The sequence below is a fragment of the Mastomys coucha genome, unplaced genomic scaffold (genome assembly GCF_008632895.1).
Source record: "Mastomys coucha isolate ucsf_1 unplaced genomic scaffold, UCSF_Mcou_1 pScaffold5, whole genome shotgun sequence".
In the NCBI taxonomy this organism is placed as follows: domain Eukaryota; kingdom Metazoa; phylum Chordata; class Mammalia; order Rodentia; family Muridae; genus Mastomys; species Mastomys coucha.
This window is the reverse complement of record NW_022196911.1, coordinates 61,052,747-61,080,584: the sequence shown is the minus strand read 5'-3', so window position 1 is coordinate 61,080,584 and position 27,838 is coordinate 61,052,747. Positions and strand designations below refer to the sequence as shown.

The 27,838-nt window shown below is 43.3% G+C and overlaps 2 protein-coding genes across 7 annotated transcripts in view; one reads left to right on the top strand and one right to left on the bottom strand.

Annotated features, from left to right (window-relative positions):
* The window catches only part of Dnah9 (dynein axonemal heavy chain 9), a 335,545-nt gene extending 321,246 nt beyond the window's left edge, over nt 1–14,299 (top strand). For all 6 annotated transcript variants that reach the window (XM_031353939.1, XM_031353935.1, XM_031353934.1 and 3 more), the window contains 3 exons: nt 2,941–3,123; nt 10,015–10,404; nt 13,865–14,299. In XM_031353939.1, coding sequence (XP_031209799.1) covers nt 2,941–3,123; nt 10,015–10,404; nt 13,865–14,092 — 801 coding nt within the window. In that variant the 3' untranslated portion in view covers nt 14,093–14,299. The remainder of the gene's footprint in view (nt 1–2,940; nt 3,124–10,014; nt 10,405–13,864) is intronic.
* A 2,009-nt stretch (nt 14,300–16,308) lies between these two features.
* Nucleotides 16,309–27,838, bottom strand: part of Znf18 (zinc finger protein 18) — a 20,452-nt gene continuing 8,922 nt past the window's right edge. Inside the window, exons 4-7 of the mRNA XM_031354027.1 lie at nt 25,360–25,638; nt 24,511–24,595; nt 23,589–23,702; nt 16,309–17,513 (exon numbers count right to left, since the gene is read on the bottom strand). Of these exons, the coding sequence (XP_031209887.1) occupies nt 16,729–17,513; nt 23,589–23,702; nt 24,511–24,595; nt 25,360–25,638 (1,263 nt within the window). The 3' untranslated portion in view covers nt 16,309–16,728. The remainder of the gene's footprint in view (nt 17,514–23,588; nt 23,703–24,510; nt 24,596–25,359; nt 25,639–27,838) is intronic.

Genomic DNA, 27,838 nt, shown 5'->3' with positions numbered 1-27,838 from the left:
TCCCCACCCACAGCTCCTTCCTAGGCCTCCACACCCTCCTCACTTGACAAGAGACAGGAGAGAACTCAGTGTCCCCATCCTTGTGTGTTTTGGAGCAATGCCTCTAGACCATCTCTTCATCTCATTGTGAGTCACAGCCAAATAGCCATTCACTGATACAGGACTGTTTCTTCAATTCCGCTCCAGAGACAGAAATATAATATAAATGTAGCCATTTGTCTTCAGCTCTGGCAGCAGCTTTCAGGTACCATTAAAATTCCATTCTACTTTTTGCTATGATAGCAACCAGAGATCCATTTGGTGTGGGATGATGGGCTCTTGGTTTTTGGTTTTTTTTGTTTGTTTGTTTGTTTGTTTGTTTTTAATACCATCAGCTCTCTTTCTGGGGAATGGATTGTGTGTTCACAATTCAAGGCAAGGTGAATATTAATCATCCTTTACATTAATATAGTCCTTTAAAGCTTTCAGATGCCACAACATCCATCAGCTCATTTGATTTGATCTTCAAGTCAACCTCTTAGAGGAGAGACAACCAAGAAAGACTCTAATTTGTTTACAGATGAAAACCTGAGGCCTAACTGACTTGCTTGCATCCCATGAGAACTGGGTTAACTCAGTCTGGGCTCCTTGGTTGTAAGCAACAGACACCAATCTGGCTAAACTAAGCAAAAACTAAGTTTCATATGTCAAATGGACCAACCAAAGAAAAGACAACGGGGCTGGAGAGATGACTCAGCAGGTAAGAGCACTGACTGCTCTTCCGAAGGTCCTGAGTTCAAATCCCAGCAACCACATGGTGGCTCACAACCACCCATAGTGAGAGTGAGATCTGACACCCTCTTCTGGTGAGTCTGAAGACAGCTACAGTGTACTGTATATAATAATAAATAAATCTTTAAAAAAAAAAAAAAAAAAAAAAAAAAAAAAAAAAAAAAGATCGTACGTGGAGTTGCCCTGCCTTTGGCTTCACGTACAGAAACAAAGAAAAGACAACCAGCGGCTCTAGGGTCTCGGTGTGGAAGAAGCCTGCAGAGCCCTTCAGGACTCTCCTTTCTCCTACTGGCTCCTTGGATCCCAGATTTTTAAACTTTCATGCTTCTGAGAATATAATCTGATGCTTACTTGAATAAGGAAAAGCTTGTGCAAATGACTCTCCAGAAAGATGGGGAAGGCATTTCCCAAAGAAGAAAGCGGTTGCCTGCTCTTGGAGTAAGGGGTGGAGATATCAAAGTGGAGGCACAGGCCTCTAGAGCTCAGCTCTTACAACTTGGAAAGGCTGGCATGTGCTCACCTGCTTACACCTTCCCGCTCCCTGCACTCTACTCTCCTGGCCATATGGCCATGATATGTGCACAGCTCCATTTGTCTTTCTCTGCTAATGAACCTCCCAGGCTTACTCATTTCCTCCAAAACAGCAGGCTCAGCCTCCAAGTGATTGCCCCCAAATAACCCACAATCTTTGTACCTCAGTTTCAATTTTCCAAGGTTATTCTAGCTCCTCGGGCCTAATTAGCTGATAGGTTTGTAGGAGAAAAGGAATGGTAGGGAGGTGTTTAAGTGATAGATGACCATGCAACTTTCAGAATTCACAAATAGAAAACCACAGTAACACTGCATGGAAATACAGAACAGAGGGAAGTGAAGGGAATCCCCCAGTATCCATGCCTCTCCCTATAGATGCCAAAGTCTCAAATGCCTTATGTCAATGGCTTTGTATCTGCCTGTAAGCTATGTGCATCCTCTGGTATACCTTATACAGTGCTGGGCCTTATGCATGTTAGGCAAGTGCTTTAGTAAGATATAGTCCATTCCATTCCATATACCTTATATCACCCCTAGATTAGTTATAATGCCTAAAGTTGCGCAAATAGTTATACTGTGTTGTTTAAGGAATAATGACAAGGTGTGTTTGGATTTTGATCTATGGTTAGCTGGATCTGAGGATATCAGAACCACTGACTTAGAAGGCTGTCAGTGTGTGCTTGTGTGTGCTTCAGTCCCACGTGGCTCACAAGGGACATCTGAGGCCAAAGATCCACTTAGTTCCTATAGCTAATTGGGTCAGCCTGTGAGTTTTTCAACATCAATTCTTAGAATTCTTTTCAGGTCACACAAGTCACAGGGGATTGGCCAGCCTCTGGAGAGAAGTGTCCTGAGGTCATTCCTCAATCCTGGCTTAGCTGACCCAAGCAAGCAAGCCTGTGTGTGGTGAGAGGAAGGATGGCAGGTGGTAGGTGACCATTATTTAGTGTCCATTACAGAAGGATGGAATCTCTTGATTAAAAAAGTATTATATTAATTCTTTGAGATTTTTTATACAATGTATTTTGATCATATTTAGCCCCGATGACTCCCCTAAACGCCATCCAGATTTGGAACCCAACCTCCATATACCCTCAGCTTCATGGGTTTTGTTGTTGTTGTCATGGTTGGTTTTTAGTAATCACCTCACGTCGGGCTGGGAGTGGAGTGGCTTCATCATTTGCAGGTCTTTTGCAAGCAGCCATAGCTGCTACAAATAACAACAGTCCTGCCCTGAGCTGACACCGTTTTGCTTAGGCCCTCACCAGCTTCCAGCTATTACAGTCTTTCCCCCTTTTCCGCCATGTTCCTGATCGCTGGGGTAGAGTGATATAGATGTGTGTGACTTAGCACACCCCAGGCACTTTGGTCTTGAGATTCTACACTAACCCTCACCCTCTGCGCAAAGCAGCTTCCCTGAGGAGGTTGAAGAGCTGCGCTCACCTGTGGGTAGAGACACATGAATTTAGAAGGTAGGTTGATACTATGGGCATTTAAATTAATTACTAAAGTAGGGGTCCTGCTACCCCTGGGACTCTTGAGCTTCCCAACCATAAGGTTCTCAGCCAGATTTACCATACCAGGCAGCTATTTCCATGGAGTCCCTTCTTAATTCTATATTTTTCTGCCATGGAACAGGTCAAAGCCTTTCTGGAAGAAATACTTGATCGGGTGACAGATGAATTTAACATCCCAGAGCTAATGGCTAAGGTGGAAGAACGCACCCCCTACATTGTAGTTGCCCTCCAGGAGTGTGAACGCATGAACATCCTTACCAGAGAGATCCAGCGCTCGCTAAGAGAGCTGCACCTTGGCTTACAGGTGAGTAAGAAGGCCATTGTGGTAGGACATGGCTGGACCCCACAGGGACAGAATGACAGATAACAAATGGCCAGGGCACTGAAGGGTAACTTCTCCAAAGCCACCCAAATGCCTGAAAAGTGTCATTCCACAGAAGCCAGACTGGCTATGGAGACATCTGAAAGAATGAGCAGTGGAGTTTTCTATGTCCATGGATAATGACTTGCGTGTGTCTAGAGTTATCATCTCTGGCTGGAAGATCAGCTCAGTGGTAGAACTTGGCCAGCATGCACAAGTGCCTGGGTTTGATTCCCAGTATCTCAGAAGTATGTGTGCCTATAATCCAGAAACTTTTTGTAGCTTACATTGAAAGCTCAGTCAGGCCCCCAAAGTCCAGGTCTGGAGTCTGCTAGTACTGCCATTTCTAGTTTTTGGAGGTATACAATGATGGCTGTGTGTGTGTGTGTGTGTGTGTGTGTGTGTGTGTGTGTATGAAGCAGTAGAAAATCTAGGGTTGTTTGATTTTTTTTCTTTTAATCTCCATACCTCCACACATACACAATATGAGCAGATGGAAATAATATGGAAGATGAGATGGTTAAGCCTGGCTGCAGAGGACAGGCAGCATTTGATGGCTTCCAAATTCCATGCTAGCATATAATCATATAGGTGGCAAAATTCCACAGCAGTCTCAAATGTAAAGAAGCCGCTTGCCTATCATACTTTGCATCTCTCTTCCTGGGTAATCAGGTATACAGCAGCAGTTATCTTGAGTGGGTTTGCTGCAGTCATAGACTATTGAAGCCACACAATTTGGCGCAGGCTATTTACCCATTTGACTTCCAATTTGTTCACTCATTTTTCTCCTAAGAACCTTCACTATGCCTCTCTGTAGTCAATCATGAGGAATACCTGGGCAGAAATTGGGAATCAGTGTGGAGTCTCTCTCCCTTCAATCTAGCTCTCACGATGTTGATTGATGGGCTCTGTGGGCAGATCTCAGCACACGGTAGGGAAGGATACAAAGATGCTGCCATGGAGCCATCCCTGCAGGATGGCTGATAAAAGGTTCATAAAGAGAAGCTAGAGGAGGAAGCAGAAAAAGGCCCATAGATAAGAGAAGAAGGCACAGAGAGGCCTTTGAAGAAAGATGAACAGGCACACTTAAGGACAAAAACGATAAAGCTGCTAGAGACCAGAGCAGGACCTGAGAGCCTGTTCTAAAAGTCCACCTGCTGTGCCAAAAGCAAACATTCCACCCAGACAAGCAACAGCCTATAGTGAACTTCTAGAATGTGATGGAACACCCACCTAGAAGTAGTAAGGAACCTGTATGACCTGGGGGTATTTTCTAATCAGAATCCTCTCAGGAAACAAGTTCATGAGGATGGTCCCCAGAGTAGCCTGGTCATCAGACACATGTAACACATTCTCCCATCTCCATCTGTATCACCAGTCTGGTTGTCTGCCCTGATGACTTCAAGGTGAGGCCTTGTAAACAGCACCAGATGACCCTGGAGATGAGTGCAGCTTCCATGGAGGAGGCAGAGGTCAGAGCAGGGAGTGCATTTAGGCTCAGAGAAGATGGGAGCAGCAGAGGAAGGAAACCCCAAAAGGACAGCTGCAACAGGAGGGCCTCCCAGAGGGATGTACACCAGAACCTTCTAGATGGACCGGTGGGGAAGCCTGCTTGCAAGCTAAGCAGGGGCTTAGGTGATTTGACAACCTAGCAGAGGCAGGAAGAACTAATGCTGCTGACCTTTCCCTTTGTCCCTTCCCACTCCTCCACAGTCACTGCACAACTTGAGGCTGCTGCTGGCTTAGTGTGGGGAAAAGTGGGCATCTCCAGTCTCCCAGCACATCAGACAAGTCAACTGCCACCCCAAACTAGGTAGCACAGTCACAAGATGCCCGGCCCTTACAGTTAATCACCAAGCACTCTCAGCCTTATGATAAAAACTTTTCTGTTCACAGTAAATCAGAACTGATTGACTGTAAGACCACATGTACCCAGAAAGTCCTAGCTGAGCTATGAGATACAGCTCTGAAGGTCTGTAGCAGCTCAAAGCACACAGATGGTGGGGGAAGAAATCTGGGGAAAAGCCAGCTGGCCACAGACACGTCCCACAGAGAGAATTTCTCTTGGGAATTCACCAATGTCAGACATCTGGCTCTCGGTCTTCCTAGGTGTTCTGATTCCCATTAGCCAGATGTACAAAAGCTTGATCTACAAAATTCCTAAATGCTGATTCTTTTTTTTTTTTGGCCATTATAACTAGTTGTGATTTTTAAAGTAACATATACTGGTAGAAAGAAGACTAGAAAATTCTCTTGCTACAGAGGTACACATGAGAATCCAAGTTTTTAGACTTGTCCAACACAGTAGATACTAATGTAAATGACACATCAGATTTCAAAGATAAAAAGCCAAAAACTCTAAAATGTGTCATTAATAATGTGATTGTATATCCAAATATTGGATATTTTAGGTATATTGCATTAAAGAAACATTAGGAAAATTAGACTCACCTCTTTCACAGTTTGAAACACAGCTGCCAGAAAATCTTGGAATCCCTCTGGGTCTCATTCCCCTTGACTAGCCTGACATCAGGGCAAGCCTGGAACTCCTCATTGTTCAAATAATTGATGACCTTAATTTTTTTTCCCTGTGCTTTATTTTTTCTAAGTCTGTGCACTTGTTCAAATGCATAGCCTGGCTGCTGGCTGATGTTGGGTCCTATCTCCCGCACATTGTTGACTTCAGAGCAAGGTGCTCTTCCCAACCCCACATCAAGTTGGGAGGAGCATCTTGCTCTGACTCTTTGATCACCATCCCTGGGCATTTGCCTAGGCCTGATGCCTTTGGCTATCTTGTTCTCTACCAGAGATTCAGATGAGTTGGGCAGTGGCCCATCTCAGTCTGGAAGCCACAGTGGAAGATGTGGGACCCTTATGATTCTATTTCCTTTCTATCTCCAGTTTCCTGGTGACTTGTATAAATGAAAGCCAGGGCCAGGGAGGATGATGTGTCTATATGTCTACAATCCCAGCACTTGAGAGGCAAGATTACAAATTCAAGGCCAGTTGGAGCTATGGAATAAAACTCTATTTCTAAAAACTCCTTAGGAGTTTAGTGCTTACCTAGAATGTGTGAAAGTACCAGGCTCAAACCCCAGGATGAGGCGGGGGTGGGGTGAGGTAAAGCTAGCTTCAAAGACCATTTTCCTGAGAAGAATGGATAGGGAGCAGTCCTTGAGCCTTCAGATTAGAGTGGGGCATGAAGCCATGAAGAGAGGTGTCATCTCCAGCCTGTCCTCTTTGGACTGAATGCTTCTGCTGCCTTGTGAACACAGCCTGGCTACTGATGACCTTCCAAATAGAGGTTTCTGGGCTCACCTACCTCCTCCCTTAGCTTTGGTCTGACTTCAGCCTATGAATCTAGCTTCTAACACATTGTGACTCAAAGGAATGAGGGCCTATAGGAAAAAATAAGGTTTTCACTCTATCATATCAAAGAAAGATTATGAAAGCATTTATTTATAGGGATGAATAAAATAGATAAGGTCACAGACATGCTGCCTTCATCATACCTGGAAAAGGCGCCACATGGACTGCCGTGTTCTCCCAGTTTCCCATCAGTGTGGAAACCAAGGAAGTGTGTCACAGGCCTGGGAGTAAATGGAAGAACCAGATTTTTAAGTTTTCTTTTTGCTGACCCCCATGTAAGCAGGTAGGTTTAGATAGTAGTCAGTACTGCTCAGACCCAGGTTAGGGAAGGTTAAGAAACCATTTTCTTTACTGTATTGCAGTTTTTAAGAAGAGCCCTAGTAGGGGCTGCTGACGGCTCATCCATTAAGAGAGCATGTTGTTCTTGTAGAAGAGCCAAGTTTGGTTCCAGCACCTATGGTGGGTAGCTCACAACTGTCTACAACTTCAGCTCCAGGGATCTAACACCCCCTTGTGGCCCCCGCAGAGACTGCATGCAGTCATGCAAACCCTCACATAGACACATTTGCACATACACACACACACAATTTAAAAAATGAAAATGGGCCCTGGTGCCCAGAGTTTGGCCATAGACTCTTCCTATCCACCTACGACAGCCTCCACCAATCTAGCAACATCTTAGAAAAATGTCCCTTTGTTCATTCTGAACACCTTTCAGGACAAGCTGTACTCCCCTGGGCCTAAGAAGGCAACACAGGTACACTTGAATTGGGGTAAGGGCATTGTTGCCTCTCAGCTCCCTAAAGCTTGATCCTTTCTACTTCTGCTCAAAGTAATGAAAATATCTGGGTGCAGAAACCACACTATGAGGTGGCTCTGATTCTGCAGCAGTTCCTGCTGCTGTGGGAATATGGGGAAGTCAAGGAGGCACAACATTCTTTAGTTTCTCTTGCTTGGCATTCAAGTTAGTCAGTGCAAATTGTTGTCAGAATACATTATAATATCATAAGAAGATGTGAGAAAAATGTTAAGGCATTAAGTTACATATTTTGTGCACCTTTGCTGTCAAAAGGAGGTTAGATTTCGGAAGGGTGTTAAGCATGAAGTGTTGCATTTAAAAAAAAAATTAGACCATATTTTTCTAGCATAGTTTTTAAGTTCATAGCAATTACAGATTCACATCAGGCCCTTGTCCCACCACACAAAACACTCCTAGCATCCCCAAAGCCTGTATTTATTACAACTGACTGAGTGTTTCACTTGGGGATATCTCTTGGTGTTGCCCTTCCTATGGGTTCCATATGGCATGGTTTCACTGCTGGTCACATTTGTGTGGCAAGGAAGTCTGTTTGTGTGGATGCATGCGTGTGTGTGTCTAGGGAAGGTACACACACACACACACACACACACACACACACATACACATACACAAACACACACACATATGCATATGGAGACCAGAGCTCTGTCAACATTGAATCATGTTGTTCCTTAGGAGCCATCGATCCTATTAGTGACTCTCATTGGCCAAAGTTAGATGGCCAATGAGTCCCAGGCACCTGTGAGTCTCTATGTCTCCAGCATAGGAACTAAAAAGCATAAAGCTCATACCTGGTTTTTTGTGTGTTTGCTTAGTTGGTTGGTTGGGTTGATTGTTTTGTTTTGTTTTTAACATGAGATCTGGGGAATTTACCTCAAGTCCTCATGCTTGTCTGGCAAACATTTACCAACTAAACCATGGCCCCAGCCCACTATACTTATTTTAATAGTAAGCACATTTTTTTTTTCTTATAACAAAACTCAAAGACTTGGTTTCAGGCTTCACGGGGTCCTGGTAACAGAGTGTTTATTGACTTGGCCGGAGGAGATAACCAGAAACAAAGGACTTCTCTGTACAAGCAAAGGGCAGCAGTAGGCACTGTCTGGAGTTCAGAATGACTTATAGATTTGTCTCACTCTGACACAGTCCTCCAAGTAGGCCACTTGAGGACCAGGAGGGCATATTCATCGCACTTCAGGGACACCAATAGTCTGTGCCCTAATGACTTCTTATGAATCCTGTGGGGTTGCAGTTTAGGACAAATCCAGAGTGGAGTTATTCTCTATCATCTCACATGATAGAAAATTTCCCCATGTACAGTAAGTAATTGCCATTGATAAACCCAAACTTGATAAAGCCCAAACCAGTTTTACAGGGAAGCAAACTTATCTGCATTATTTCCCAGGCAAGCATGTGATACTCACCTGCAAACTCAGCACTTGGGAGGCTGAGACAGAAGGCATGTGAGTTAGAGACTAGCCTTGGCTATGAAATATCTCTCTCTCTCTCTCTCTCTCTCTCTCTCTCTCTCTCTCTCTCTCTCTCTCTCTCTCTTGCTCTCTCTCTCTCTTGTGCTCTCTCTCTCTCTCTTGCTCTCTCTCTCTCTCTTGCTCTCTCTCTCTCTTGTGCTCTCTCTCTCTCTCTTGCTCTCTCTCTCTCTCTTGCTCTCTCTCTCTCTTGTGCTCTCTCTCTCTCTCTTTCTCTCCCTGTCACACACACACACACTTTCATGTTGGCTCTGTGGGACTGTTTTTTGTAATAATCCATTACTTGTGTACATATCCTCTTAACCAGATTGACAAGCAAATGGTAATATTATAGTCATATTATACTGTTTTCCTTAAGCTGTAAAAGATTTTTAACATGCTCTGGCAAAAGTACATACATTCTACAGTCTCCATCAATGGGAAATGTAGCCATTAGTGTTCAGTAGGAACACTCTGAGAACCCAGTTTACATTTCTGCTGTACAGAACAGACCAGGACATCAGCTCTACCCCATTCTCTGCCTTTCCTCAGCCCCTTTAGGTATTACATATTCACAAAGGCTCTTGGTATCCAGGAAAGCCAGCTTAAATTGTACCCCCCTCCCTCACAAATGAGAAGACCAGCATCTTTCTCTGCCATGTTATGCCATCTGACTTCCTTACCCTCACCCAGACTAGGATGTATGAACAAGCAAAAGAACGATGCATGTTGAAGCTTCTATGATCCTTAGGACATCCATGCCTGCCTGGCCACATATGGCTACTGGGTACATGCAATGCTGCCAGCGAGACTTAGAAAGTGTTAGCCCACGAAAAGGATGCTGACTTTGCCAGAACAACCATGGGAGCCTTCAGTACCTAGGCCCAGTAATTGCACTAGGAACTCAGCTCACATCTGTGCTGCTGCTGCTGCCACTGCCTCATGGAGCAGCAGCTTTCTCTTTATTACTGCCATTGTAAAGTGGCAACTGTGGGTACTCGGTGTGTTCTAAAGCACCAGCCTTGGTAAGACAAATTCTGCAAAGCAAATATGAGGCAGAACCACACTAGCATCCCATACCGCTGGAGTCAGCTCCCATCTATGAGGCACAGGACACAAAGACTAGTGCTTCCCAAGACTTCTACCTCATTAACTCTTTTTCTTCCAATCGGTCTTTAGGGGGAGCTGACCATGACCAGCGAGATGGAAAACTTACAGAATGCCCTATACCTAGATGTGATTCCAGAGTCCTGGGCCAGACGAGCCTACCCTTCCATGGCAGGCCTGGCAGCCTGGTTTGTGGACCTGCTTAACAGAATCAAAGAGCTGGAGGCCTGGACAGGTGACTTCTTGATGCCCTCAACCGTGTGGCTGACAGGCTTCTTCAACCCCCAGTCCTTCCTGACTGCCATCATGCAGTCCATGGCCCGCAAGAATGAATGGCCATTAGACCAGATGGCCCTGCAATGTGATGTGACGAAGAAGAACAGAGAGGAGTTCCGGAGTCCTCCTCGGGAAGGGGCCTACATCTATGGGCTCTTCATGGAAGGTGCCTGCTGGGACACACAGGTATAGTCTGGAGACAAGCCAACTTACACCTTGGGGTGGGCTTGATGGCATGCATGTTGACTGCCCGGTGCCGTGCTCTAGAATCTTTTTACCTAGGTACCCTTTCTCTCCTTGAGACTATTTCTTTAAACCCATCCAAGGTTGCTTAAGATGAGGCCTGTGCAACTCCCCACTAGCTGGATCTGACCTCAGTACCAACATGTGGCTGTGGTCTAGTGTTTCCTCTCAAGAGCCCCATGGACCAAACTGTAAAATGGAAGAATAGCCCCTGTGAAATCAAATGGGTTACTATGTAAGAGAACTAGGCTGCATCTGCTACACAGACAGCTGACGATGCCATGGTGCCGATTGTTGGCCTTTCTCCTCAGATGGGAAGGTGTTCTGGGACTCAGAAGCCCAGGAACCGCACAGATCTGAGGGGAGAAGCTGTCCCAATGGAAAGGTATCCCAAGAAATGGGGTCGCAGGGACCAAATGGCTCTGAGGAAGCCTCCTCAGCAGAGGCAGTCCAGCTCCCAGGGGAGGGAAACCCCAGCTGAGGAGCTCAAGAGCCTAAACCTTCTGGCTACTTCCTTTCTCTTCCTTACTTCTCCTCTTCCTCCAAGGAGAGTCACAGCAGGCAGCAAATCTCAAAAGAGATCAGAGGCTCCAGGGTGTGGAGGGATGAATCCAGGAGTGGTTGCCTATGCTCCCCAGAGGGAGCAGACAGCAGAGAATTGGACAAAGCACAGTGATTATTATATAGGGGTTCTTGGAAGGTGGAGCTTTCTAGAGTGGAGATTTCCAGGATGAGTATCGGGACGATTTCAAGTCCTGAGCTTGGGGGAACTCAGGGATTGGTGGGTTTTGTTCAGACTTTTCACCTGAAATTAGCATAATCTTGGAAGGGTCCTGTTAAGGGGCTAGAGATGACCTTTATGACAGTTAGGTTGGTCTGGAGGAGTGGGCCTAGCTGTTGGAGCTCTTCAGGCAGGACCCTGGCCACTTCCCCCCCTTGAGGGTTTATAAAGTTTACAAAGTAAACAAGTTTACAACAGGGGTCCATGGCAGGGAAAGTCTTTCCTGCAGCTTAAGTGGTGTGAATATCTAACATTGATGGCAACTGGTAATGGGCACTGCATTTCTTCCCAGAGGAATGAACATAATTTGAAACTAATATTATTAATCTCTAAGAACACTGAACTATATACTTTTAAAGGGCTGGCTTTATGGTATATTAAGGACAGTCTAAGCTTGCCCTGCTCCTGCTCAGTCTCGACATTCTGTCCTGGGGACAAATGACAGTCCCTCTGTTCACTAGTTCTATCCTCCACTATGACTTCCAGCAAACTCTGAGAAAACTGGAAAGGCACACCGTTTTAATACATTTTTTGAAAATAAATCAAATTACTCTGTTCATAACAAAGGCAGGCTGGGGGCAGTAAAGGGATCAGGGTTTCCCAATGGGTCCAAGGGGTGCTTCAGGAAGAAGGCGGCACATGTGGTAAGGAAGAGTCCTGGGGTTGAGCAGTTGGGATAGCAGCAGGTTGTCTTCTCAAAACTGAGAACATCTCATCTTCTTCAGTGTGCTTGCTGCAAATCCAAATTTATCTGGCTAACGACTCTTTTGACAGTGGTCTTTGATAAGTCTACTGAGCCATCCCAGAAAACCATAAGACAACCTAATCGAAAAGTTACAAATGGCCAAGGCCTGCCCTTGTCCCCAGTTACGGGGGGGGGGGGGGGGGGGGGAAGGGGGGCGAGTATCTCTTTGCAAAAAGTTGAAATGCCCCAGAGGTGACATGACCACATAACAAAATCTCAAAGAGGTAGCAACTTTGCCCAGCTATAACCTCAACCCCAAAAGCATGTGCTGGCAGAAAGTGCACTCCCTTCCCTGTCTGGAGCTCAAATGTGGCATCTGCCAAAAACTTGCCCTTCATATTCTGATAAAATGGATATATGAAAAAGTAAAGAAGAGGGAAAATCTATTTGAAAATAGATTAATCTGTATAGGATGGGTAAACTTTAGAGTTCTATATCAGCAACTGACTTTAAAGCCAGTTGTAATACCACACGCTTATAATCCCAGCACTCAGGAAGCTGGCAGAAAAATCATGAGTTTAAGTTACACAGCAAGACTTCCCTCTCAAATAAACACGCAAAAAAAGATGACTTATGCTAAGCACATAGAAATGTATTTTTAGCTCCTCCATCAGGGACTTTGTGCTCAGTCCAACGGATGTCTGTGAGCATCCACTTCTGTATTAGTCAGGCATTGGCAGAGCCTCTCAGGAGACAGCTATATCAGGCTCCTGTCAGTAAGCACTTATTGGCATTCACAATAATGTCTGGGTTTGGTGACTGTATATGGAATGGATTCCTAAGTGGGACAGTCACTAAATGGCCTTTCCTTCTTTCTGCCCCAAACTTTGTCTCTGTATTTCCTACCATGGGTATTTTGATCCCCCTTCTAAGAAGAACTAAGTATCCACACTGTGGTCTTTCTTCTTCTTGAGCTTCATGTGGTTTGTGAATTGTATCTTGGGTATTCCAAACTTCTGGGCTAATATCTACTTATCAGTGAGTGCATACCATGTGTGCTGTTTTGTGATTGGGTTACCTCACTCAGGATGATATTTTCTAGTTCTATCCATTTGCCTAAGAACTTCATGAATTCATCGTTTTTAATAGCTGAGTAGTACTCCATTGTGTAAATATATCCCATTTTCTGTATCTATTCCTCTGTTGAAGGACATTGGGGTTCTTTCCAGCTTCTGGCTATTATAAATCAGGCTGCTATGAACATAGTGGAGCATGTGTCTTTACTACATATTGGAGCATCTTCTGGTTATATGCCCAGAAGTGGTATAGCTGGGTCCTCAAGTAGTACTATGTCCAATTTTCTGAGGACCCACCAAACTGATTTCCAGAGGCATTGTACCAGCTTGCATTCCCACCAGCAGTGGAGGAGTGTCCCCAATGGAGGAGCTAGAGAAAGACCCCAAGGAGCTGAAGGGTTTGCAGCCCCATAGGAGGAACAACAATATGAACCAACCAGTACTCCCAGAGCTCCCAGGGTCTAAACCACCAACCAGAGAGTACACATGGAGGGACCCATGGCTCCAGCCACATATGTAGGGGAGGATGGCCTTGTGGGACATCAATGAGAGGAGAGGCCCTTGGTCTTGTAGAGGCTTGATGCCCCAATGTAGGGGAATGCCAGGACAGGGAAATGGGAGCAGGTGGGTTAGTGAGAGGGGGATAGGGGAGTTTTCAGAGGGGATAAAATGTGCAATGTAAAGAAAGAAAACATCTAATTAAAAAAAAAAAAGAAAAAAAAGAAATGTATATTTAAAGTATGAGAGAGTTTCCATTGTAGGTTATTGGGAGAACCATGAAGAGTGGGCAGGGTTCTGCCAGATCCTGGGGCTGGCTGGACTCTGGGACTAAAGTGGCTCTCTTCACATTCTTGTTCTTAGGCTGGGATCATTGCAGAGGCAAAACTGAAGGACCTGACACCCCCCATGCCTGTGATGTTCCTCAAGGCCATTCTGGCAGATAAGCAAGATTGCCGAAGTGTCTACGCTTGTCCTGTGTACAAGACTTGTCAGAGGGGACCCACCTATGTATGGACTTTCGATCTGAAGACTAAAGAAAACCCATCCAAGTGGGTTCTGGCTGGTGTTGCCTTGCTTCTCCAGATTTAGCATCTTTAGGGGCCCTTGGGAGAACAAAGGAGGGTCGTGTGCAGCTCCCTGACAGGCAAATGGGTGAGGGCTGATAGATCCTGTAGAATTTCTCTAGGGTACTTGGAGTGCCTCAAGTGAGGCTGAGTTCCTAGAGAGCACAGAAATAATGGGAGAACTCTGAGTAGTGACTTTTTCAAATAAAGTTGATTTGTTCAACTCTTCTAAGAACTGTTGTCCTAAATAATGGTAAAGAGCCCAAGACAATCAAGCTGGTAATGACCACAGACCTTGTTACACAGTGCAGTCCTGGACCTTTGTGCTCTGGCTCCCAGATACTGCACATGCATAGGCAGTACCCATCAATCATAATCTGCATGCCATCACTGCTTGAGAAACACTGTCCTGTTTACAAATATTAGTGTTACAATACTGGTGTTTCTCTGTAAACAGCCAGAGTAAGTACTCAAGGTTTTGCAAACCATATTCTTGGCTAGAAACCCTCTACATGGCCGCTGTGGCCCAAACATGGTTACAGCCTAGACGAGGAACCAAGTGAGTGTGGCTGCACTCCAGTAAGACTTACAAAAACAAGATCGCCTCTGTTATAGCAGCTGTTATATGGCACCTGTCACATGGCATGTGACTGAGTCATGCATCTACTAAATAACCTTTCTACTCGCCGTTTGCTGAGGATACAACTATAATCAATGCAAGCAGATCCTATTGGCTTTGGTATTCGGACCACTACTCACGAGGCCCCCAAAGAGAAGCTTATACCATAAAGCCACTCAGCTGAAACTTTCCAGATTTCCCCCTGTGGGCATGACCACTGGAAAGTAAATGAGTGTGCAGTTTGGATGGGTTTCACACAGCTCTGTGAAGTGACTTTGGTAAGGAAGGTCAGGTTGAGGAGGGATCACTCTTCTTCTTCCTTCATACCTTTGCAGTAATATTTAATTATTACTTAGACAGTGCTTCATGAAATACAACAGGCACTCAAAGGCCCTGGGGGACTTGTCAGAGCAAAGCTTGAATCCTACTTTGCACAATGTTTGAGTCAACTTGGTAAGGTTTAAGAAAAAAAATGGGAAAGGGAAATTCTTTAGAGAAGAGGAAGGTGGTAATCTAGAAGATGGAGGGAAGTAGATAAAATAGCAATAAGGATGGCTGAAAAGGCCACAAAGAATCATAGAAACAATCGTCAAACAAAAACCCCAACAGCAGGCGCGAGAAGCTCTCTTTTGAGTTTGTTGGTCAGGGCTATCCAAATATATAGCCTATTATGCTGCTGTTCTTAGTTACCTCCACCAGAGGTGGAGGTTCCTACTCCTGAAAATACTATGCACGTCAGAAACAGGGCCCAAAGACCCCTGAGTTACAACTGACCTGAACTGAGAAGTAACTTTCCTGGTTCCAGGAGGCTCTGTGCAAGTTTCTAAAGATGAGAGGCAACCAACAGTCCTACCCAGCTACAGCACCTACCCACACAGGACCTACAAACCACAGCAACCAACAACATGAAACAATAATCCTAAGAGTGTAGTAGTAGCACACATAACCTTGGCAGGAACCAACAGCGCTAATCCACGCAACAAAAAGAAGACCTGGCTAACTACTCAGCACTAGTAAAGTAACGGTCATTAGAAGAGATTCTAATATAGATAGAGCTAGAGACTTATGCACACATACATTAACATGGGTGAAAATAGAACATAGGTGAAAATTTGAACGGCAGTGGGGAGGGGTACGCGGGAAGAGGCACAAGGGAGTGTTGACAGAAGTTTCACTGTACCAAGGTAGGAACCTTTGAGATATGGAACTTGTGATTACAAGGACAAATGGGCAGGTTAGACATATATATGTTAATAAAGTCCTCGGCAGTATTAAAAACTAGATCGATACTATTGATTTCTTCCTAACACCCTACAGGCAAAATGAGGTAATAAAGAACATTTTAAAACATAAAACACTCTGGCAATAGCAATAGTTCAAGGCTGCCAGGAGAAAGGAGGATACTTGAGGCATGAGATCACGTGGCAGGCAGGCTCACCTGAGGGAAAGGTTGCCCAGCATGGCCCATGCTTTTGCTTTCTAGTTTCTTTCTGCTGCATTACCAACCTGATAGGTTTCTATGGGGGTGGTCCTGGAGCTCTGTCCCCACATGGGCTCTACTATGAAAACCGTATATTCAGAAGTACTAGTCAAAACATAGTGAACATGGCAGACACAAGGAAGACAGAGACCAAGTCAGCTCAGTTTATTGCAAATAAGGGACAGTTTGACAGGAACTCTGTCACCAGTCTGACAAGGATGGCATGCACAGAAGGTGACCCTACCTCCCCTTCTGTGACAGCCTGCTCTAGAAGCCAGTAAGGCTTTCATTGGAGAGCTACTAAAGCCATTATCTATATGGCATGTCTTTCCCACGGGGTCCAAAATAAGAGGCCAGCCGAAACAAACATAAACTGTTTTTGTTTTCTTTTCCTGGTGCAAAAGGAAAAACTAAACTCAACTCAGAACAACATCCCCTCCACATCAAAACGGTACCCAGCTCCTCTCCCTCCAACACAGTGAGGAGGAGGTCGTTTCTGGTCGAAGTTCTTCCAGGCAGAGCTGAGCAGGGTTGCAATGGACTGTAGTGCCTGTGGGCGGGGCTATGGGAGGGACTTCTTCCCCCAGTGTGATCTCTGATGCTTGTCGAGGCTGGAGCTCCAGCTGAACTGCTTGCCGCAGTGGGTACATTTATAAGGTTTCTCACCTGTATGAACCCTTTGATGTCTATTGAAGTTTGACCTCTGAATAAAGCTTTTCTCACAAATGGGGCATTTATAGGGTTTCTCTCCTGTGTGGATTTTCTCGTGGTGGCGCAAGCCGGAGAAGTCACTAAAGCCTTTCCCACAGTAATCACATTTACAGGGCTTCTCTCCTGTGTGAGTTCTCTGATGTTTCACAAAGTCTGAGCTTCGTAGAAAGGCTTTTTTGCAAATGTGGCAATGAAAGTATGTCTCTCCGGTATGAGTCCTTTGGTGAAAAACAAGCTGTGAATTCCTATAGAAGGTTTTCCCACACTCTCTGCAGGTGGGCAGTTTCTGGGCCATGGGGGCTCTGGCCTGTCCCTTCTGAGAGACATCTCTCTTCTCCACTAGCCACAAAGCAGACAGTTCTCCCAAAGAAGAGCTCTGCATGTGCTGACCTAGCTGTTTCCCATAGCCCCTTTCATGAGGAAAGAGATGCGCCCCAGTTCCCTCACCCTGAAGGCTTTCCAGAGCCCCTGGGACACTCTCTCCTCCAAAACGATTCGGCTCACTCTCACCGAAAAAATCACTCAAGGCAGTCTGGGGTGGAGCCTCATCTGATGCCTGGCTGAAAACATCCAGACATCCCTGGTCCCTGTGATTTTCCAAGTTTAGGTTCTCTTTGTCATTTTCTTGTCTGTCTCCTGAAAGGAAAAAGAAGGTTTAAATGGCAGTAGCTGCTGTGCCCTGTTATCCAACTATGCAAAGATGGTACCAGGTGAGCATCATTTCTTTTTACTAAAAGGGTATAAATAAATGTGGAAAGAGAACTATTGCCCTGGTGCCTAGGCACTCTGGACTCACTCTGCCTGTGCTTGGTTCACAGCTAAATCAACTGGCTCTGAAGCCAAGCCACTCATTCTGAAGAGCACAGGCTTCTAGTGAGTTTTTCTGACCCCTCCACAAGCAAACAGTATGCACTTAAGGGCAAAAACCACCAAAGGTTATATACAATCAGTGTTTGTTAAGATGGTTGGTTTTCTTCTAAGGTTTGTTTTATTACCTGTAATTATGTGTATGTAAGTATGTTTGTGTATATACATACATGAGTGCAGATATCCACAAAGGAGCTAGAGTCACAGACATCTGTGAGCCACCTGACATGTGCTGGAAACCAAACTCAGAGCCTCTGCAAGAGCAGCACACATGCTCTCAACTGCTGAGCCATCCCTCCAGCTCCAAGATTTTTATTTGATTATATATAAAAGATAAACACAGTAAGAATTTAGGAAGAGAAAATAAACACATGTAAGAAACTCAAATCAACCCCAACAGCATTATCAAATATGATGGGATACACGATACTGGGCTCACAATGTGGCCCAGGCTAGCCTGGAACTTTTATCAGCCAGGCTGGCCTCAGACTCCAAGAGATCTGCTGGCCTCAGACTCCAAGAGATCTGCCTGCCTCTACCCCTAGTGCTGGATTAAAGGTGTGTGCCACCACTGTGTCTGGACTGCCAGTCTAATTTCACTTGCATGCACATATGTATAACCTACTTTTAGATAAAAACTGATGTCATATTGAATACAGTTCTATATGTGGCTAGATATCATTTATATAGTAAATATTGACCCTGGTCTATTTAATATTTAACATGAATTCTCATAAGATAAACCTAAACTGTTTTTGGGCTGTCCTAGAACTAGGTCTGTAGACCATCCTGGCCTTGAATTCTCAGAGATCTACATGCCTCTGCCTCCTAAGTACTGGGATTAAAGGCATGCACCATTACCACCTGACCAAGAAATCTAAAATTTAGTTAATAAACTTCATTGTTTTACTGTATTCATAATTTTATTGTAGGCTCAATGCAGTAAGGCTATACTGTGCCACATTAGTTAACTAGAGCAGTTCTATGTGCCTTGCTATTTAAATACATTTTATGTAAGCATTTTTGGCTTTGGTATGTTGCCCAGTCTATCCTCAAACTCTTAGGCTCAGTTGATACTCTTGCTCAGCCTCTTGGCTAGGAATTTAAAGTAGTGGACACCACATCTAGCTATATACATGCTTTATTAACTTGTATAGGCAATTATGCTTTTTCTCATAATGCAGGTTTCTGATTATTATTTATGAAACATCTGGTAAAAATTTTATTTTTTTATTTTGGTTGGAAAGTTTATTTAAACTTTTTTTTTAAAGATTTATTTATTATATGTAAGCACACTATAGCTGTCTTCAGACAACCCAGAAGAGGGCGTCAGACCTCATTACAGATGGTTGTGAGCCACCATGTGGTTGCTGGAATTTGAACTTGGGACCTCTGGAAGAGCAGCCAGTGCTCCTAACCACTGAGCCATCTCTCCAGTTCCTTATTTAAACTTTTTAAAATTACCTTATCCTTATAAATCTAAGATTCTATTCAGTGCCAGACATAGTATCATACACCCATAATCACTGAGTGGGGAGGTGACGCACGAAGTTTACAAGTTCAAGGGCAATTCCGGCAGCACAGAAAGACCCATCTTTAAAAAACGAAGTAATCGTCCTGAGCTACAGAGCAGGTCCAAGGCCAGCACGTCTACATAAGACTCTGCCTCAAAAACTGAAACCAAACTAAACAAAAATAAACAAGAGTTGCTTTCTCCTCTCTTTTTATTATCACCTTCCATGGCCTGCCAGGCCTACATACCTATCAGAGAATAGAACTGAACATGTTCATTCTCTGAGTGCCAAGACATAGCTCATTCAAAGAGTAGAGCACTGTCGTCTTTAAAGAAGAGTCCAGTAACAGTCACCATGAAAATTATAATAAATATATTGTGAATTTAGGAATTCTCCACTGTAGAAACCTATGCCCTTAATCATGTGTTTACTATAATAAAAATCACTGTAATAAGCAATTCATTTTACAAGTGTTTACCCATTTTCTGATCAATGCCTTAAAGGAATTCCTCAGAGCAAACTGCAATATCTAATGGCTTGAACATTACAGTTTTGTTTTGTAAATTGTTCTTAGATTTATTTATTTTATGTGTGTGTACCTGAGTGTGCATATGAGCACCACACGTACACAGAAACCTATGAAGGTGAGAAGAGGGTGTTGGATCCCCTGAGCCTGGAGTTACAGATGGTTGTGAGCTGCAGTGTAGATCCTGGGAACCAAACCCAGCTCCTCAACATGAGCAGTAAGAATCCTAAAGCCCTGAGCCATCTCTCCAGTCCCGCAGTTCTTCTTCTTCTTCTTTTTTTTTTTTTTAAGATTTATTTATTTATTGTTATATGTAAGTACACTATAGCTGTCTTCAGATGCACCAAAAGAGGGCATCAGATCTCATTACAGATGGTTGTGAGCCACCATGTGATTGGTGGGATTTGAACTCAGGACCTTCGGTAAAGCAGACAGTGCTCTTACCCAGTAAGCCATCTCACCAGTCCCCAAGTCCCACAGTTCTTAACACCTACTGGCAATCTAGCTTTCAGAAGGTTCTCCCATCCTCTGGGATGATGTTAAGTAGGAGGAATGAGGAGGGGACTAATACTTGAGTACTGAATGCTTTTTCTACATATGTTATTTAGACCAGTGAAAATGGATTTTTGTTATTTTAAATGTTAATTCCTCAGTGATAAAAGGATAAATCTTTTTCCTCCCACATCTGGGAGCTACTTTTTATATTCCAAGATTGCTGTCCAAATTTTACTGAAAAACGTAATTTGTTCTCATCAACTTGGTTTAAATTTTCTCTATTTTAAGAAAAATAAAACAGACCATCATTTATCTATCAAGGTTACAAAAATGGTTTTGGGGGGTTTTTTTGGTTTTTGGTTTTCTTTGGGTTTTTTTGGTTTTTCAAGACAGGGTTTCTCTGGGTAGCCCTGGCTGTCCTGGAATTCACTCTGTAGACTAGGCTGGCCTTGAACTCAGAAATCTGCCTGCCTCTGCCTTCCAAGTGCTGGGATTAAAGACCACTGCCTGACCACAAAAATGTTTTACACCCACTTTGTTGTAGTAATTTTGTTTGGAGTTATTCTAATGTATAGATTTTTTTTTTTACTTTATAAGCAAATTATTACTATAAGTCTGATAATCTTTTCCTCAAAGATTCCTTTTATCATCTGTATGCTTAGAAATGTTTCCAATTCAAACAGACTGCAAATAAAATATCAACTAGTGTTTTTTCTTCTTTGTGTCTAATTTGCAAATTATCTTTTAAAAATTGATTTCTAACTTATTTTGTTAAGCACCATAGGCAAGGCTCTCCAGTAGCTCCCTCACAGCCCTGCACAGAGAAGCAGTTCCTGCTCATGGATCCCTGCTCCCCACCTCATCAGGACTGACCCTGACAGCCTCATGCTTCCTGGGCTCCTTTCCTAGGTGACACTCACGAAGGACCTTCCAACTTTGCTCACTATTCTTCTCTGCTGTTAAGATATCTACTTAGGAATCACATAAATGGTTTGGAGTTTTTGTTGTGTTTTATTTTTTATTTATTATTATTATTATTATTATTATTATTATTATTATTATTATTATTATTATTATTATTACTGTTGTTTTATTCCCTGGGTAACCTGACTACAGATGCAGTTTACAACTTTTTGAGGCTGACCCTGCTGATCTGCTTTCACTGTGAACTGTCCTTCCATGTGGTCAAAGAAACAGCCTTTCTCTCTGACTTCTGCCCTTGGCCTTACTACACATCTGGCAGTCTGCCCAACTACTGAGTTTTCCAACTGGTCCTTTCTTATCTTGTTGCTGTAGCTTCCACCCCAGTTTAGTCTCTCTTCCTATAAACCTGGATCCCTACGAGGCCCTGTACAAGCTTCTCTTGCCAAGTGTTCTCTTCCCATCTGTCCTCATCATCACCAAATTAATCTTCCGACACTTACTTCTAATATCTTTTCTCTCAATTCTATCTCTAGCTATAAAGACAGGCTATGCAAGGCAGAATCTAGTGGGATCAAGTCAGCAAGAAGGATGGATGGAAAAAAACAACAAAACCCCCAAAACAAAACAGAAACATCTGGGATATAATGAGCTGATTGAATATCACAAATAAAACCCTACTGCTACAAGGTATAGCCAAGCTCTGTCCTTTACTCACTCTTACTGGGAATATAAATATGCCAAAGAAAAAAAACATCTCTAAAATAATAATGGTAATAATAATAATAGTAGAAATAATAATGGGCTCAGTGTATAGGACCACTTACTGTTCTTATAGAGGATCTATGTTCTGTTCTCGGCACCCATGTGGTAGCTCATTAACTGTCTGCAACTCCAGTTCTAAGGAATCTGATGGCATTTTCTGGCCTCCTTGAGCACCATGCATGCATGTGGTATAAATATATACAGGCAAAATACCCATACACAAAAATTTTTTAAATTCAAAAATTATACTATGAATCCTCCTAGGTGACCCAGATAGCCCCACTCTTCGCAGGCTCCTTTCCTAGGTAACATTCATGAAACGTCTTCTTCCAAGTTTACTCGCCAGTCTTCCCTGATGTCATGACATGGTGTGAAGTGATTGTTCCAAAGGAACTCTTGTGAAATAGTAAATATGCTGCTTCAAATTAAAATCGGAACTGGGTGGAATGTGTGCTTTGCACATATAAACTCTGACTTGACTCCCAGCACAAAAAACAATTGATGATAAAGCCATATCTATCAAGCCTTATTCTCTGTAATATATTAGCAGAGGAAATGATTAGACTCCATTAGGGAAAGAATAATCTGAGTCCTTTTCCTTCTCCAGGATTCTAGAATTCAATACATGTGTACATGGGCATGTGTGTACACATGTGAGTGAGCTGTTATGTTTTCGTTTTTTTTTTTTTTAAAGATTTATTTATTTAATGTATATGAGTACACAATTGCTTTCTTCAAATGCACCAGAAGAGGGCATCAGATTCCATTACAGATGTTTGTGAGCCACCATGTGGTTGCTGGGAATTGAACTCAGGACCTCTGGAAGAGCAATCAGTACTTTTAACCACTGAGCCATCTATCCAGCCTCTGCTGTTATGTTTTCTATGGTTTACATGTTTTAGAACAAACACCCAAGGCAAAGGGATGCACAGCACAAAAAAATTCAGATTTATTCCCAATCTTCAAACATGTTAAGCATCAGTTGATGCTGCTACTTAATGAATGAAGTCCAGGTACACAGACACTCTTCTGTTTGTTTCTTTTCCTGAAGTAGGTGGTTATCACTGATTAGGATTGGGTTAAGAAAGCTTAGTTTTGGCCAGCACAATGGCTCAGAGGGTAGGAGTGCTTTCTACCCAAACCCGATGGCCTGAGTCTGACCCCAGAGCCCACACAACAGTGGAGGACGGCCACATAAGGCTGTGCTCTGGCCTCTGTACACATGTAAAGGCACAGCATGATACACACACAGATCATAAACACAGACTAATAAATAAAAATTTTTTTACAAGTCCAAAAAGCATTTTCTCTGAATTTCTTTACTGATGTAATGGCTATTACATGGAGTCTTTCTGAGGAAATTTTAACTACCTATATTGGCTTTTTGTTGTCTGAATATTAGTTCTCTCTGAGAAGGAAAACTATCAAAGTAGACTGACAGTAGATCCAACATGTGCTCTTTTTTTCATGGTTAAATAAATAAATATATCACAGCCCTGTAGCTGGCAACTGCAGGTAGTCAAGGTCACAGTTAGCTATGACTAATGCAATAACTACTTTACCTACCACCAGCGTTTTCATCTGCAGAGGTCAGAAATGGCTAAAGACTATGACACTACTGACCTTTGCAGGGGGGTCTTGCCATCTTCTCAGCACTGTGGAGGTGCAGCCCCACCAGCTCTTCCCCATATTCTGCTAAGTTAGTCAGGTCAGGTTTGGAGCTGGAAATGCCTGCTACTGAGAGAGAGAAATTTTGTGAGTTTAGACGAACAGTGATGTCTGGGAGGTCAAAAGAGAAGCCCAGACATTGAGTCACTTACATATACTTACCAGAAAACTAGAAGATAAGGACATATGGTGAATGCCATGAAAATAAGAACCTAGAGAGGTGACAAGGACGTAGGGACCACTGACAGGCTGGTACAAACATCAAGACGGGGACTCGTACCTTTTTTCAGGCAGTTCAGTTTAGTAGGAAAAAGAATATGGACCCAAAGCCAATAACAACTCCATCCACATTAACTCTGCCCCTGGGAACTCTGGAAGATTGAGCAAGTCCTTGATCTGATGCTCACTTCCATCATCTTTAAAAAAGGAATCCTATGGGTAGGCATGGTGGCACACCCCTTTAATCCCAGCACTCAGGAAGCAGAGACAGGTAAATCTCTGTAAAATCAAGGGCAGCCTAATCTATATAGTAAGTTCCAGGTAAACCAGGGCTACCTAGTGAGACCTTGTGTCAAAAAGGGAAAAATAGGGGGTGATGGGTGGGGAATAGCATCACCATGCCCATTTAATTTGTTTCATAAACTAAAGGTATTACTATAGTTAACACAATCACACAGTTCCTGGAGAACAGAACACTTTAAATATTGGGACATTCTTACTTATATGCCTCCTATTTCTAACTCATCAACTTCCTATAGTAGCACCAATGATTCCCTTTACACATACTTTCAACAGGTCTCTCTAGGAATATACAGAAAATACCTAGCAGTTACCCAGTCTTTTCATCTCCTCCCATCAAGTGGACACATGCCCTCACCTCCTGAGACCATTTTCCCATAGGTCTCCAGCATGAGATCCCAGTACTGTTCCTTCTGAGTAGAATCCAGGTGTCTCCACTGTTCCTAGGGAAAAACCACAGAAGTATTTCAATGAAGGTGCTTAAACCTGCTTCCCAAACCACAGAAAGCTGAGAGGAAGGAATGTGCTGTGGATGCTGGTCAATAGGAGACCTAAGAACTCACTGGAACAAGTGAGTCCTCTGTCAAGGACAAAGAGGGCAATGGGAGGATGGCAAGCTTCAGATCCCCATCTCTTGCCCAGTTTATAAAACTGGGCATACTTCTGGGGTTTCGTTTGGTTTGGTTCTATGATACACATTAAGAGTGAAGAATACCACACACTCTGACCCTTGCTCTTGTCTCTTTCAAGAGCTGCAGCTCCTGACACTGGGTGCCTGCTATCCCCACTATTGGAAACCTAGAAATCCAAGAGAAAGGAAAGACATTAAGACAGCTGGAAACCATGATTCTGAAACAAAAGCACCAGGAGTCACAACTGCATTCATCTGGAGTCCCTCAACAGTTTACTCTCAGTGAAGCTGGTTTTACTCAGTGCTCCTGAGCAAGGTGCTCCACTGTTAGATAAAGCAGCCCTTCTCCTCTTTAACAGAAGGCTGAAGACCCAAAACAGGAAAGGCCATCCACCTCAAATCCATCTATTTTTCAAAATGAAATTTCAACCTCCCCACAAGAAGCCGACATTAGCAACCCATAGTAATTGGCAGTATTCTGTGGAGTTGTGCATACTAGACCCCAAGTCCCAGATTGGCCACTTTCTACTTTGTGATCTTGAGCAAGTTACTTAACCTTTTGGTCTTGGTCCCCACCTGCTGGCTGTCTGCACTAAGCTTATTGGGAAGTTTGAAGGAAGTAATACAAGCACCACTGTTACAGTAACAGGACACCATGAGCTTCTTGCCCTGAGCTCTAAAGCAAGTCTGCCACCTAGCGTCAGGAATGTCTCCAGGAGTGATAAAGTCTGGAACTAGCAGACTCTGGGGACAGAAGGGGAGGGGGAGAAGACAGGGAAAGGGGAAGAGAATTTTTGGTATGAAAAACATCAGAATGCTCAAAAGTTCAATATTCTTAATTATATTGTGAACACAAAATTAAATTTAAACTTAACTATTTTGTTACTGTTACATGAACAAAACTCCTGGCAACAGCCAGTCTGAGTAAATATTGCTAAATACAGGAGTCCTCAGTTCGAACCCACAAGACCTTCATTTGAGAGCTGTCAGGGAAAAGGACGCCATGCAAGCACCTGACAGAATGGCAGCTTTGCTGGACACTGGACATTCTCCATGGCACCAGCACAGCTGCTGCTACGTGAAGTGACAAGCAAGAGAGCACAAGCACTGGGAGCTCCATCATCACCATCAGCCAACCTGCAGCCCAGAGTCACCGATCACTGCAGCAGCGGCTGAAAGCTACACTCTGGAACTGCCGAGAAGCCAAGGCCTGAACGTAAGCCTAGTACAGACGCAGGGTACCAGTGGCTAGTGCCTTTCCCTTTCAAAGTCCCGAAGTCCACTGTGTGCACTGATGGAAAATCATGCACCCATGTGGAAAGAGCACCATCTTGTGGGGCTTATGAACTAGGCCACCTTCAACTCAAATAGAGTAGGGGCACTCTACTCAGCCACAGTTTCTGATGACATACTATGTAGAAGTAATCACATCACCTCTACACTCTGACATAATTAGCAAAACTTCAAATTTACAGACAAGACCGGAGGTAAGGGGATATTTAAATTTCCCCTAATTTTTCAAAGGATTCCATTAAATATGAAGGCATTGTTAAGGCTGATAATGGTTGGGGTTGGTGGCTACTGGGATATGTAAGGATGACTTATTTACCTTAGTGGTTGGCAGGCAGTTGTCAACTAATACAGTATGTATATATAATACAGTATATATATATACATATATATATGTATATACAAATATATATATGTATATATACATATATACATACATATATATATACATATATATATGTACATATATATATGTATATATATATGTATATACATATATATATACCACAGGCACTATATATATGTAAGTGCCAATCAGCTAATACAGACATTGTATATATGTATAATTGCCAATCAGCTAATGAGGGCACTGTTTGTGTGTATGTGTGTGTGTGTGTATAGAGTTATCATTCAGCCATTACAGGCAATATGTGTGTGTGGAGTCACTAATCAGGTGATACAGGCACTGTGCACATTTATACTTGCCAGTAGGCTAACACAGGAACTGTAAGTGTGTGTATAGTCACCAGTTGGCTAATACAAATACTCTGTGTGTATAGTCACCAATTACCTAATGCAGGCACTGTGTATGTGTATATAATCATCAATAATATTTGTTCTTTGTTTTATTCTGTGGCTGGCCTGAAATTCTAATACTGCAGCCAATTCTCTGGACTGTTCTTATATACTCCAGAAGCAATAGTCCTTGGATAAAGTAAAAGACAGCTTGGTTTTGAAGTTTTGGTTTTTTTGTTTTTCAAGACAGGGTTTCTCTGTATAGCCCTGGCTGTCCTGGAACTCACTCTGTAAATCAGGCTGGCCTCAAATTCAGAAATCTGCCTGACTCTGCCTCCCAAGTGCTGAGATTAGAGGCATGCGCCACTACTGCCCGGCTTGAGACAGCTTGGTCTTATGATAAAATTAGCACCAATGGCATAGGCCTACTGGACCTAAAGGTAAGATGACAAAGCTATATACATTTAATTTTTTACCACTGAAGGCAGGAGTTACACTGGAAAAAAGAGAGCTGTTCAATAAATGGTGCTGACAAAACCAGTTATCTACCTGAGGATGAAATTAAATTCTTATCTTTCACCTTGTACAAAAATCAACTAAAAAATAAACCAAAGACCTTAAGTTAAAACCTTAAGTGCTGAAATTTCTGGAAGGAACCACAAGGATTATTCTTCAAGACACTGGAGTAGGCATGAACTTTCTGAATAGAACACTGCCAGCACAGGAACTCTCAGAAAAATCAAAGACCAACTGTCAACAGCTATACCACATGAAAGTCAAAACCTTCTGCACAGCCCAGGAAATAAAGCAGCAGAACACGCAGTCCCAGGATGGGAAAAATTATCTATGAGCCACATATCGGACAAGTAATAACACCCAGAATTTACAAAGAACTGCAGAAAGTAAATAAATAGCATGAGATGAAACTGCTGGTAAAGAAAAAGGAATCAGTAGACAGTTTTCAAAGGAACCTTGGCCCTGGGCAGCAGGCATCTCTAGTGCTCAACCACAGTCCTGCCCATCTCTATTG